Source organism: Oncorhynchus gorbuscha, unplaced genomic scaffold (assembly GCF_021184085.1).
Source record: "Oncorhynchus gorbuscha isolate QuinsamMale2020 ecotype Even-year unplaced genomic scaffold, OgorEven_v1.0 Un_scaffold_3024, whole genome shotgun sequence".
Lineage (NCBI taxonomy): Eukaryota > Metazoa > Chordata > Actinopteri > Salmoniformes > Salmonidae > Oncorhynchus > Oncorhynchus gorbuscha.
Window position 1 is genome coordinate 1 of NW_025747382.1, and position 12,500 is coordinate 12,500.

General features: G+C 49.3%; 1 protein-coding gene across 1 annotated transcript in view; it reads left to right on the top strand.

The window, feature by feature from the left end:
- Positions 1–1,673: 1,673 nt before the first annotated feature.
- Positions 1,674–12,500, top strand: part of LOC124027236 (paladin-like) — a gene marked incomplete at both ends in the record, with an annotated part of 18,171 nt that continues 7,344 nt past the window's right edge. Inside the window, 7 exons of the mRNA XM_046339697.1 lie at positions 1,674–1,898; positions 5,203–5,290; positions 5,381–5,485; positions 6,121–6,216; positions 7,420–7,554; positions 11,480–11,596; positions 11,764–11,943. Coding sequence (XP_046195653.1) covers positions 1,674–1,898; positions 5,203–5,290; positions 5,381–5,485; positions 6,121–6,216; positions 7,420–7,554; positions 11,480–11,596; positions 11,764–11,943 — 946 coding nt within the window. The remainder of the gene's footprint in view (positions 1,899–5,202; positions 5,291–5,380; positions 5,486–6,120; positions 6,217–7,419; positions 7,555–11,479; positions 11,597–11,763; positions 11,944–12,500) is intronic.

Consider the following 12,500-nt stretch of genomic DNA (forward strand, 5'->3'; position numbering starts at 1 on the left):
TGAGGAGGTTGTTGGTGTTCTCGGGGTGAGGAGGAGGTTCTTAGTGTTCTCGGGGTAAATCCTCTTGTATTTGTCTTAAAGTAGTCACACTCGTATATCTTCCTCTTCCAGTTTGGAGTGTGTCTACCTTGTATGTGAACCTGCCTCCTTTTCATTCAACTGTTTGTTGATTTGATGCACCATCCAATCACCTTTATATCCTGTCCTTAAGTGGTGGTTGAGCGCGATGGCCCCGCCTTCTTTCATCTGCCTAGAAACATCCTGAGGATTATCTGTACTTCCTGTACCCAGGTCCTTACAGGTTCTGATCTAACAGCACTGATCCGGCAGGGCTGCACCTGGACAGGATGTTCTGTACTTACCCTGATGTGTTTACAGGAGACATTAAATATATTCATGGGTGGAACATTCTAGAACACCTGGAGATTCTCAGCCAGGTTCTGAGACAGAAGATGGGAGGTTTGACCCCACTCTCACACTGTACACTGCTGTGCCCCATCCATCACCAATAACCATAATAGTTATTCTGAATATGACATTAAGCCTCATCTAACTTCACACCTTCATCTGTACAGGATGTGCTCTTCTTTCTTTCTTTCTTTCTTTCTTTCTTTCTTTCTTTCTAGTCTTTTTTGGAGTGACTGTTTCTCTAGTGGCAGGCAGACTGTCCAGTTCTCTGTGGTTGGAAAGTGGTTGTTTCCAGTGGTCAAACGTAGTGCTGTAGTTAGGGAATAGGTTGGTATTTGGGACAGAGTGTTAATTCCTGCTGCTGCTCTGCTCTGTCTCTGTCTGTCTGCTGAGTGTCTGTGTCTGTCGAGTGTCTGTCTGTCTGTCGAGTGTCTGTCTGTCGAGTGTCTGTCTGTCTGTCGAGTGTCTGTCTGTCTGTCGAGTGTCTGTCTGTCTGTCGAGTGTCTGTCTGTCTATCGAGTGTCTGTCTGTCTGTCGAGTGTCTGTCTGTCTGTCGAGTGTCTGTCTGTCTGTCAAGTGTCTGTCTGTCTGTCTATCGAGTGTCTGTCTGTCTTCCTGTCGAGTGTCTGTCTGTCTGTCTGTCTGTCTGTCTGTCTGTCTGTCTGTCTGTCTGTCTGTCTGTCTGTCTGTCTGTCTGTCTGTCTGTCTGTCTGTCTGTCTGTCTGTCTGTCTGTCTGTCTGTCTGTCTGTCTACAGTGTTTGCTAGGTCTGTGATAGCTTCCCGATACATTTCTTCACACTTCCTGTTTCAGTGGTTGAAAGGGGCGGGGGGGGGGGTCCCAGATCTGCTTGTGCTCTTGTCAACTTGATTGCATTCATCATCAAACCCTGACATGGCAATGAGTGACAAGGAGTTGGCATGGTAACACAGACTGGCTCAGGCTTGGGGTGGGGAGCTTCAGTTCAAAAACAATCTTAATCACATGGCGCCAAATGTACGTCTCATTTCTGGTAGCAGCTGCACTAGACTGCTAAACAAACAGTGGTTTTATTAATAGTTTTGGTGATAATAACAGCTGGTCGGCCGGTCTTTTTCTTTCTGACAAATGGGAATCCTCCAATAGTTTGGTCACATGGTCAGGTGGTAGACTAGAGACCAGCAACAGACAGACACTCCCAATTATTTTTCAAATGTGTGTGTTGGTTTCCAGGACAGCTAGAAACTTCAGATGAGTTGGTCAAATAAAGTTAAGGGAGATTTAAAGATTTAAAGTGCAACTTTTTCATTTGTATGTGGTATGTTTTCTAATCCCTTGTATTTGTGTTGCGTGTTTTCAGGAGAGCCCCAACCTGTCTTTGAGAAGGGACGTTTCCAGGCCTCTGCCTGCCCTGTTGTTCAGCTGTCAGGTGGGGGTAGGGCGGACCAATCTAGCATTGATCCTGGGGACCCTGGTCCTCAACCACCTGAAGACAACCCAGGAACCACCACAGTAAGACAGGACTCAACCTCTGCAACCAAACTGTACCCTTTTCTAGAGATACACTACATGGACAACAGTATGTTGACACCTGCTCGTCAAACATCTCATTCTAAAATCATAGGCATTAATATGGAGTTGGTCCCCCCTTTGCTCCACTCTACTGGGAAGGCTTTCCACTAGATGTTAGAATGTTGCTGCTATAACAGCCTCCACTCTACTGGGAAGGCTTTCCACTAGACGTTGGAATGTTGCTGCTATAACAGCCTCCACTCTTCTGGGAAGGCTTTCCACTAGATGTTGGAACATTGCTGCTATAACAGCCTCCACTCTACTGGCAAGGCTTTCCACTAGATGTTGGAATGTTGCTGCTATAACAGCCTCCACTCTTCTGGGAAGGCTTTCCACTAGATGTTGGAACATTGCTGCTATAACAGCCTCCACTCTTCTGGGAAGGCTTTCCACTAGATGTTGAAATGTTGCTGCTATAACAGCCTCCACTCTTCTGGGAAGGCTTTCCACTAGATGTTGGAACATTGCTGCTATAACAGCCTCCACTCTTCTGGGAAGGCTTTCCACTAGATGTTGAAATGTTGCTGCTATAACAGCCTCCACTCTTCTGGGAAGGCTTTCCACTAGATGTTGGAACATTGCTGCTATAACAGCCTCCACTCTTCTGGGAAGGCTTTCCACTAGACGTTGGAACATTGTTGTGGGGGCATGCTTCCATTCAGCCACAACAGCATTAGTGAGGTCTGACACTGATGTTGGGTGACTAGGTCTGGCTCGCAGTCGGCGTTTCAATTCATCCCATAGGTGTTCGATGGGGTTAAGGTCAGGGCTCTGTGCAGGCCAGTCAAGTTCTTCCACACTGATCTCAACAAACAATTTCTACATGGACATCGCTTTGTGCACAGAATCGTCTAGAATGTCATTGTATGCTGTAGCATTAAGATTTCCCTTCATTGGAACGAAGGGGCCCGAAACCATGAAAAACAGCCCTAGACCATTATTCCTCCTCCTCCAAACTTTACAGTTGGCACTATGCATTCGGGCAGGTAGTGTTCTCCTGGCATCCGCCAAACAGATTTCTCCGTTGGACTGCCAGCTGATGAAGCGTGATTCATCACTCCAGAGAACGCGTTTCCCCTGCTCCAAAGTGCAATGGCGGCGAGCTTTACACCACTCCAGCTGGTCCTGTTCTCTGAGCTTGTGTGGCCTACCAGTTTGCGGCTGAGCCGTTGTTGCTCCTAGACGTTTCCACTTCACAATAACAGCACTTACAGTTGACCGGGCAACTCTAGCAGGGAAGAAATTTGACAAACTGACTTGTTGGAAAGGTGACATCCTACGACGGTGCAACATTGAAAGTCACTGAGCTCTTCAGTACGGGTCATTCTAGTGCCCATGTTTGTATATAGAGATTACTTGGCCAAAAGTTTTGAATTTCCACAAAGTTTGCTGCTTCAGTGTCTTTAGATATTTTTTGTCATATGCTACTATGGAATACTAAAGTATAATTACAAGCATTTCATAAGTGTCAAAGGCTTTTATTGACAATTACATGAAGTTGATGCAAAGAGTCAGTATTTGCAGTGTTGACCCTTCTTTTTCAAGACCTCTGCAATCCGCCCTGCCACGCTGTCAATTAACTTCTGGGCCACATCCTGACTGATGGCAGCCCATTCTTGCATATCAATGCTTGGAGTTTGTCAGAATTTGTGGATTTTTGTTTGTCCACCCACCTCTTGAGGATTGACCACAAGTTCCCAATGGGATCAAGGTTTGGGGAGTTTCCTGGCCATAGACCCAAAATATTGATGTTTTGTTCCCCGAGCCACTTAGTTATCACTTTTGCCTTATGGCAAGGTGCTCCATCATGCTGGAAAAGGCATTTTTCTTCGCCAAACTGTTCCTGGAGGGTTGGGAGTATTTGCTCTCTGAAGATGTGCTGGTACCATTCTTTATTCATGGCTGTGTTCTTAGGCAAAATTGTGAGTGAGCCCACTCCCTTGGCTGAGAAGCAACCCCACACATGAATGGTCTCAGGTTGCTTTACTGTTGGCATGACACAGGACTGATGGTAGCGCTCACAGAGATAATGACTACCCCAGTCCTCAGCAGTCCAATCCCTGTACCTTTTATTAATATCGGTCTGTCCCTGATGTTTTTCCTGGAGAAAAGTGGCTTCTTTGCTGCCCTTCTTGGCACCAGGCCATCCTCCAAAGGTCTTCGCCTCCCTGTGCGTGCAGATGCACTCACACCTGCCTGCTGCCATTCCTGAGCACGCTCTGTACTCGTGGTGCCCCGATCCCGCAGCTGAATCAACTTTAGCAGATGGTCCTGGCGCTTGCTGGACTTTCTTGGGCGCCCTGAAGCCCAAGAAAGTCTGAAGCCTTCTTCACAACAATTGAATTCTTGATGATCCAATAAATGGTTGATTTAGGTGCAATCTTACTGCCAGCAGTATCCTTGCCTGTGAAGCCCTTTTTGTGCAAAGCAATGATAACGGCACGTGTTTCCTTGCAGGTAACCATGGGTGACAGAGGAAGAACAATGATTCCAAGCACCACCCTCCTTTTGAAGCTTCCAGTCTGTTATTCAAACTCAATCAGCATGACAGAGTGATCTCCAGCCTTGTCCTCGTCAACACTCACACCTGTGTTATCGAGAGAATCACTGACATGATGTCAGCTGGTCATTTTGTGGCAGAGCTGAAATGCAATGGAAATGTTTTTTTGGGGGATTCAGTTCATTTGCATGGCAAAGAGGGACTTTGCAATTCATCGGATCACTCTTCATAACATTCTGGAGTATATGCAAATTGCCATGATACAAACTGAGGCAGCAGACTTTGTGAAAATTAATATTTATGTCATTCTTAAAAGTTTTGGCCATGACTGTACACCTGTCAGCAATGGGTGTGGCTGAACTCGCCGAATCCACTCATTTGAAGGGGTGTCCCACATACTTTTGTGTATGTAGTGTATTACCGGGCTGTCATTGCATATAAGACATTGGTTACCTTTATTTTACCAGACAATTAAGAACAATCACTATGAAATTGATCCAGATTATACCCAGAGGGCAACATTTGCCTCGTGACGTGTTAATGATGTTTTCTGTTTGCAAACTGTTTTTCTGCTTGAGTTAACATCATTATTACATCACTATAACCAGATTTGCCCACTGGGCAGGCCTATATTTCAATCAAATGATGGGTTGATCAGTGTCATAATAAACCACTGGTGATGTAGTTGAACTGTAAAGAAGCGTTTTAAAGATGGCCGCCTGTCCGTTTTTTTTTATTTTTCAGAGCAGAAGAGGCAGAAGCCAAGCCCCTGTTCCAAGTCATTCAGACCCTCATCAACAGACTACCTGAAGGTCAACAGGTCATGGAAGAGGTGAGTGATGCTGAAATGTGTTAACTCGTTAGATACATTGTGATAGTTTCCCCAGCGTCTAAATCATCGACTGTCCCTTTGGTTCTTCAGGTTGACCAAGCGATCGCTCTGTGTTCAGAAATGCACAACATAAAAGAAGCGATGTATGAAAATAAGAAGAAGCTTGAAGCGATCGGAGATGATTATCAAATTCAGGTGGGTTTATGTTTCAGATTGAGCAAAACTTTATCAGTACTCTATGATGATTCTGATACAGTAATATGATGCTGCTGTGCTTAGCTAGTATGTTATGATTCTAGGGAGCTATAAGACTACTGTCTGACTCCTTGATGTCTGTCTCTTCTAGGGAGCTATAAGACTACTGTCTGACTCCTTGATGTCTGTCTCTTCTAGGGAGCTATAAGACTACTGTCTCCTTCATGTCTGTCTCTCCTAGGGAGCTATAAGACTACAGTCTGACTCCTTGATGTCAGTCTCTCCTAGGGAGCTATAAGACTACAGTCTGACTCCTTGATGTCAGTCTCTCCTAGGGAGCTATAAGACTACAGTCTGACTCCTTGATGTCAGTCTCTCCTAGGGAGCTATAAGACTACTGTCTGACTCCTTGATGTCAGTCTCTCCTAGGGAAGCACGACCAAAGACTACTATCTGACTCCTTGATGTCTGTCTCTCCTAGGGAAGCACGACCAAAGACTACTATCTGACTCCTTGATGTCTGTCTCTCCTAGGGAAGCACGACCAAAGACTACAGTCTGACTCCTTGATGTCTGTCTCCTAGGGAAGCACGACCAAAGACTACTGTCTGACTCCTTGATGTCTGTCTCTTCTAGGGAAGCACGACCAAAGACTACTTTCTCCACAGAGCCATCCAGAGCCTGGAACGTTATTTCTACCTGATTGTGTTCAACGCGTACCTTCATGAGCAGGTATGGCGTTGTCCCAAATGGTTCCCTATTCCCTTTCTAGGGCACTACTTTTTACAAGCGAGTATTATCTTTCACACATACATACAGGCCAATGTTATTTAGCATTGACTCTGCTGGTTTTCTGTCTGTCATTGTTTGTGCTTTGAGATGACAAGTGTCCTGTTTTTACCAAATACATCTCAAATACGAAGACATCTCAATCATCATTTCCTGTTTTTACCATGGCAAACAGACATCTCAATCATCATTTCCTGTTTTTACCATGGCAAACAGACATCTCAATCTTTATGTCCTGTTTTTACCAAATGCATCTCAATCATCATTTCCTGTTTTTACCATGGCAAACAGACATCTCAATCATCATTTCCTGTTTTTACCATGGCAAACAGACATCTCAATCTTTATTTCCTGTTTTTACCATGGAAAACAGACATCTCAATCTTTATTTCCTGTTTTTACCATGGCAAACAGACATCTCAATCTTTATTTCCTGTTTTTACCATGGCAAACAGACATCTCAATCATCATTTCCTGTTTTTACCATGGCAAACAGACATCTCAATCTTTATTTCCTGTTTTTACCATGGCAAACAGACATCTCAATCTTTATTTCCTGTTTTTACCATGGCAAACAGACATCTCAATCTTTATTTCCTGTTTTTACCATGGCAAACAGACATCTCAATCTTTATTTCCTGTTTTTACCATGGCAAACAGACATCTCAATCTTTATTTCCTGTTTTTACCATGGCAAACAGACATCTCAATCTTTATTTCCTGTTTTTACCATGGCAAACAGACATCTCAATCTTTATTTCCTGTTTTTACCATGGCAAACAGACATCTCAATCTTTATTTCCTGTTTTTTTGGCAAACGGACATCTCAATCTTTATTTCCTGTTTTTACCATGGCAAACAGACATCTCAATCTTTATTTCCTGTTTTTACCATGGCAAACAGACATCTCAATCTTTATTTCCTGTTTTTACCATGGCAAACAGACATCTCATCTTTATCAAATACATCTTTCCTGTTTTTACCATGGCAAACAGACATCTCAATCATCATTTCCTGTTTTTACCATGGCAAACAGACATCTCAATCATCATTTCTGTTTTTACCATGGCAAACAGACATTCAATCTTTATTTCCTGTTCTTACCAAATACATCTCAATCTTTGTGTCTGTTTTGTGTTGTTGCAGTATTCTCTTGGCTTTGCGTCCAACTTCAGCCAGTGGCTGTGTGCTCACCCCTGGGTGTACCGCCTGCTGGCCTGTATGGACCTATCAGAACTCTCCGCTCCGCCTGATCTCGTCACCAAGGGAGCCCGCGTTCTGGTGAGAACCTCCCACCAAATGACATCACACCCAGTCAGACCCACTGCAGAACATCACACCCAGTCAGACCCACTGCAGAACATCACACCCAGTCAGACCCACTGCAGAACATCACACCCAGTCAGACCCACTGCAGAACATGTAACCCAGTCAGACCCACTGCAGAACATCACACCCAGTCAGACCCACTGCAGAACATCACACCCAGTCAGACCCACTGCAGAACATGTAACCCAGTCAGACCCACTGCAGAACATGGAACCCAGTCAGACCCACTGCAGAACATCACACTCAGTAAGACCCACTGCAGAACATGGAACCCAGTCAGACCCACTGCAGAACATGGAACCCAGTCAGACCCACTGCAGAACATGGAACCCAGTCAGACCCATTGCAGAACATCACACTCAGTCAGACCCACTGCAGGACATCACACTCAGTCAGACCCACTGCAGAACATGGAACCCAGTCAGACCCACTGCAGAACATGGAACCCAGTCAGACCCACTGCAGAACATGGAACCCAGTCAGACCCATTGCAGAACATCACACTCAGTCAGACCCACTGCAGGACATCACACTCAGTCAGACCCACTGCAGAACATCACACTCAGTCAGACCCACTGCACTCAGTCAGACCCACTGCACTCAGTCAGACCCACTGCACCCAATCAGACCCACTGCACCCAGTCCGACCCACTGCACCCAGTCCGACCCACTGCACCCAGTCACACCCACTGCACCCAGTCAGACCCCCTGCACCCAGTCAGACCCACTGCACCCAGTCAGACCCACTGCACCCAGTCAGACCCACTGCACCCAGTCAGACCCACTGCACCCAGTCAGACCCACTGCACCCAGTCAGACCCACTGCAGGACATCACACCCAGTCAGACCCACTGCACCCAGTCAGACCCACTGCACCCAGTCAGACCCACTGCAGGACATCACACCCAGTCAGACCCACTGCACCCAGTCAGACCCACTGCACCCAGTCAGACCCACTGCACACCAGTCAGACCCACTGCACCCAGTCAGACCCACTGCAGGACATCACACCCAGTCAGACCCACTGCACCCAGTCAGACCCACTGCACCCAGTCAGACCCACTGCACCCAGTCAGACCCACTGCACCCAGTCAGACCCACTGCACCCAGTCAGACCCACTGCACCCAGTCAGACCCACTGCAGGACATCACACCCAGTCAGACCCACTGCACCCAGTCAGACCCACTGCACAGACCCACCAGTCAGACCCAGACCCACTGCAGGACATCACCCAGTCAGACCCACTGCACCCAGTCAGACCCACTGCAGGACACCCAGGTCACACCCAGTCAGACCCAGACCCACTGCAGGACATCAGACCCACTGCACCCAGTCAGACCCACTGCAGGCACCCAGTCAGACCCACTGCACCCAGTCAGACCCACTGCAGGACATCACACCCAGTCAGACCCACTGCACCCAGTCAGACCCACTGCAGGACATCACCCAGTCAGACCCACTGCAGGACATCACACCCAGTCAGACCCACCCAGTCAGACCCACTGCAGGACATCACACCCAGTCAGACCCACTGCAGGACATCACACCCAGTCAGACCCACTGCACCCAGTCAGACCCACCCAGTCAGACCCACTGCAGGACATCCCAGTCAGACCCACTGCACCCAGTCAGACCCACTGCAGGACATCACACCCCAGACCCACTGCAGACCCACTGCACCCAGTCAGACCCACTGCAGGACATCACACCCAGTCAGACCCACTGCAGGACATCACACCCAGTCAGACCCACTGCACCCAGTCAGACCCACTGCAGGACATCACACCCAGTCAGACCCACTGCACCCAGTCAGACCCACTGCAGGACATCACACCCAGTCAGACCCACTGCACCCAGTCAGACCCATGCAGGACACACCCAGTCAGACCCACTGCAGGACATCACACCCAGTCAGACCCACTGCACCCAGTCAGACAGACCCACTGCACCCAGGACATGCAGGACATCACCCAGTCAGACCCCCAGTCAGACCCACTGCACCCAGTCAGACCCAGTCAGACCCACTGACATCACACCCAGTCAGACCCACTGCACCCAGTCAGACCCACTGCAGGACATCACACCCAGTCAGACCCACATCACACCCAGTCAGACCCAGTCAGACCCACTGCAGGACATCACACCCAGTCAGACCCACTGCAGGACATCACACCCAGTCAGACCCACTGCACCCAGTCAGACCCACTGCAGGACATCACACCCAGTCAGACCCACTGCAGGGACATCCCAGTCAGACCCACTGCAGGACATCACACCCAGTCAGACCCACTGACATCACACCCAGTCAGACCCATGACATCACACCCAGTCAGACCCACTGCAGGACATCACACCCAGTCAGAGTCAGACCCACTGCAGGACATCACACCCAGTCAGACCCACTGCAGGACATCACACCCAGTCAGACCCACTGCACCCAGTCAGACCCACTGCAGGACATCACACCCAGTCAGACCCACTGCAGGACATCACACCCAGTCAGACCCACTGCACCCAGTCAGACCCACTGCAGGACATCACACCCAGTCAGACCCACTGCACCCAGTCAGACCCACACACCCAGTCAGACCCACTGCAGGACATCACACCCAGTCAGACCCACTGCACCCTGCAGGACATCACACCCAGTCAGACCCACTGCAGACCCACTGCAGGACCCATCACACCCAGTCAGACCCACTGCAGGACATCACACCCAGTCAGACCCACTGCAGGACATCAGTCAGACCCACTGCACCCAGTCAGACCCACTGCAGGACATCACACCCAGTCAGACCCACTGCAGGACATCACACCCAGTCAGACCCACTGCAGGACATCACACCCAGTCAGACCCACTGCAGGACATCACACCCAGTCAGACCCACTGCAGGACATCACACCCAGTCAGACCCACTGCAGGACACTCAGTCAGACCCACTGCAGGACATCACACCCAGTCAGACCCACTGCAGTCAGACCCACTGCAGGACACCCAGTCAGACCCACTGCAGGACATCACACCCAGTCAGACCCACCACCCAGTCAGACCCACTGCAGGACATCACACCCAGTCAGACCCACTGCAGGACATCACACCCAGTCAGACCCACTGCAGGACATCAGACCCACTGCACCCAGTCAGACCCACTGCAGGACATCACACCCAGTCAGACCCACTGCAGGACATCACACCCAGTCAGACCCACTGCAGGACATCACACCCAGTCAGACCCACTGCAGGACATCACACCCAGTCAGACCCACTGCAGGACATCACACCCAGTCAGACCCACTGCACCCAGTCAGACCCACTGCAGGACATCACACCCAGTCAGACCCACTGCAGGACATCACACCCAGTCAGACCCACTGCAGGACATCACACCCAGTCAGACCCACTGCACCCAGTCAGACCCACTGCAGGACATCACACCCAGTCAGACCCACTGCAGGACATCACACCCAGTCAGACCCACTGCACCCAGTCAGACCCACTGCAGGACATCACACCCAGTCAGACCCACTGCAGGACATCACACCCAGTCAGACCCACTGCAGGACATCACACCCAGTCAGACCCACTGCACCCAGTCAGACCCACTGCAGGACATCACACCCAGTCAGACCCACTGCAGGACATCACACTCAGTCAGACCCACTGCACCCAGTCAGACCCACTGCAGGACATCACACCCAGTCAGACCCACTGCAGGACATCACACTCAGTCCATGTTGTTTGCCCTGTGTAATGAATACATTCACTGGAAATCTATCTCATTATCTTAGTGTGTGTGTGTGTGTGTGTGTGTGTGTGTGTGTGTGTGTGTGTGTGTGTGTGTGTGTGTGTGTGTGTGTGTGCGTGTGCGTGCGCAGGTTGCTCACGAGTACCTGTCTCCAGACATACTCAGCACAGTGAAGGAGATGAAGGTGGCTAACTTCAGAAGAGTCCCCAAGATGCCTGTCTACGGCATGTCTCAGCCTACATCAGAGGTACGATCAACACCAAGCCCGTAGCGCCTATCACATCTGGTCAAACGTCCAAAATGCTCGTTTCATCCGTTTTCTCTTTAGCAGACGTGACCTTTTGACGTCCGTCCCCAGTTGATCCTGTACGTTTTGTCTGTGAAGCTGAACTGAACGGGTTGTGTGTTCTGTAGGCGACGGGTGCGGTGTTGACCCACCTGACAGATGAGAAGAGGAAGTACAGCCACGTCCTGTGGGTCAACCTGCAGGAGGAGCTGGTTCTGGAGGGGAACGGACAGATCTTCACCCCCAGAGAGCCGTCCTGTATGGGGCAACACATCCCTGTCCCCGCCACAGACCCCACGCAGATAGAGGTACTATACACGATATTTTACAGCAGTATGTGGACAGCCCTTCACATTAGTGGATTAGGCTATTTCAGCCACACCCGTTGCTGACAGGTGTAACAAAAAAATTGAGCCCACAGTCATGCAATCTCCATAGACAAACACTGGCAGTAGAATGGCCTTACTGAAGAGCCCAGTGACTTTCAATCGCGTAAAAAATAGTTTGGCCTCGGTCGCAACATTCACTACAGAGTTCAAACCTGCCTCTGGAAGCAACATCACCACAAGAACTGTTCGTCAGGAGCTTCCTGAAATGGGTTTCCATGGATGAGCAACCGCACACAAACCTATGATCACCATGTGCAATGCCACCTGTCAGCTGGAGTGGTGTAAAGCTCGCTGCCATTGGACTCTGGAGCAGTGGAAATGCGTTCTCTGGAGGGATGAATCACGCTTCACCATCTGGCAGTCCGACGGAAGAATCTGGGTTTGGCAGATGCTAGGAGAACACTACCTGCCTGAATGCATAGTTCCAACTTTAAAGCTTGGTGGAGTAGGAATAGTGGTTTGGGGCTCTTTTTCAG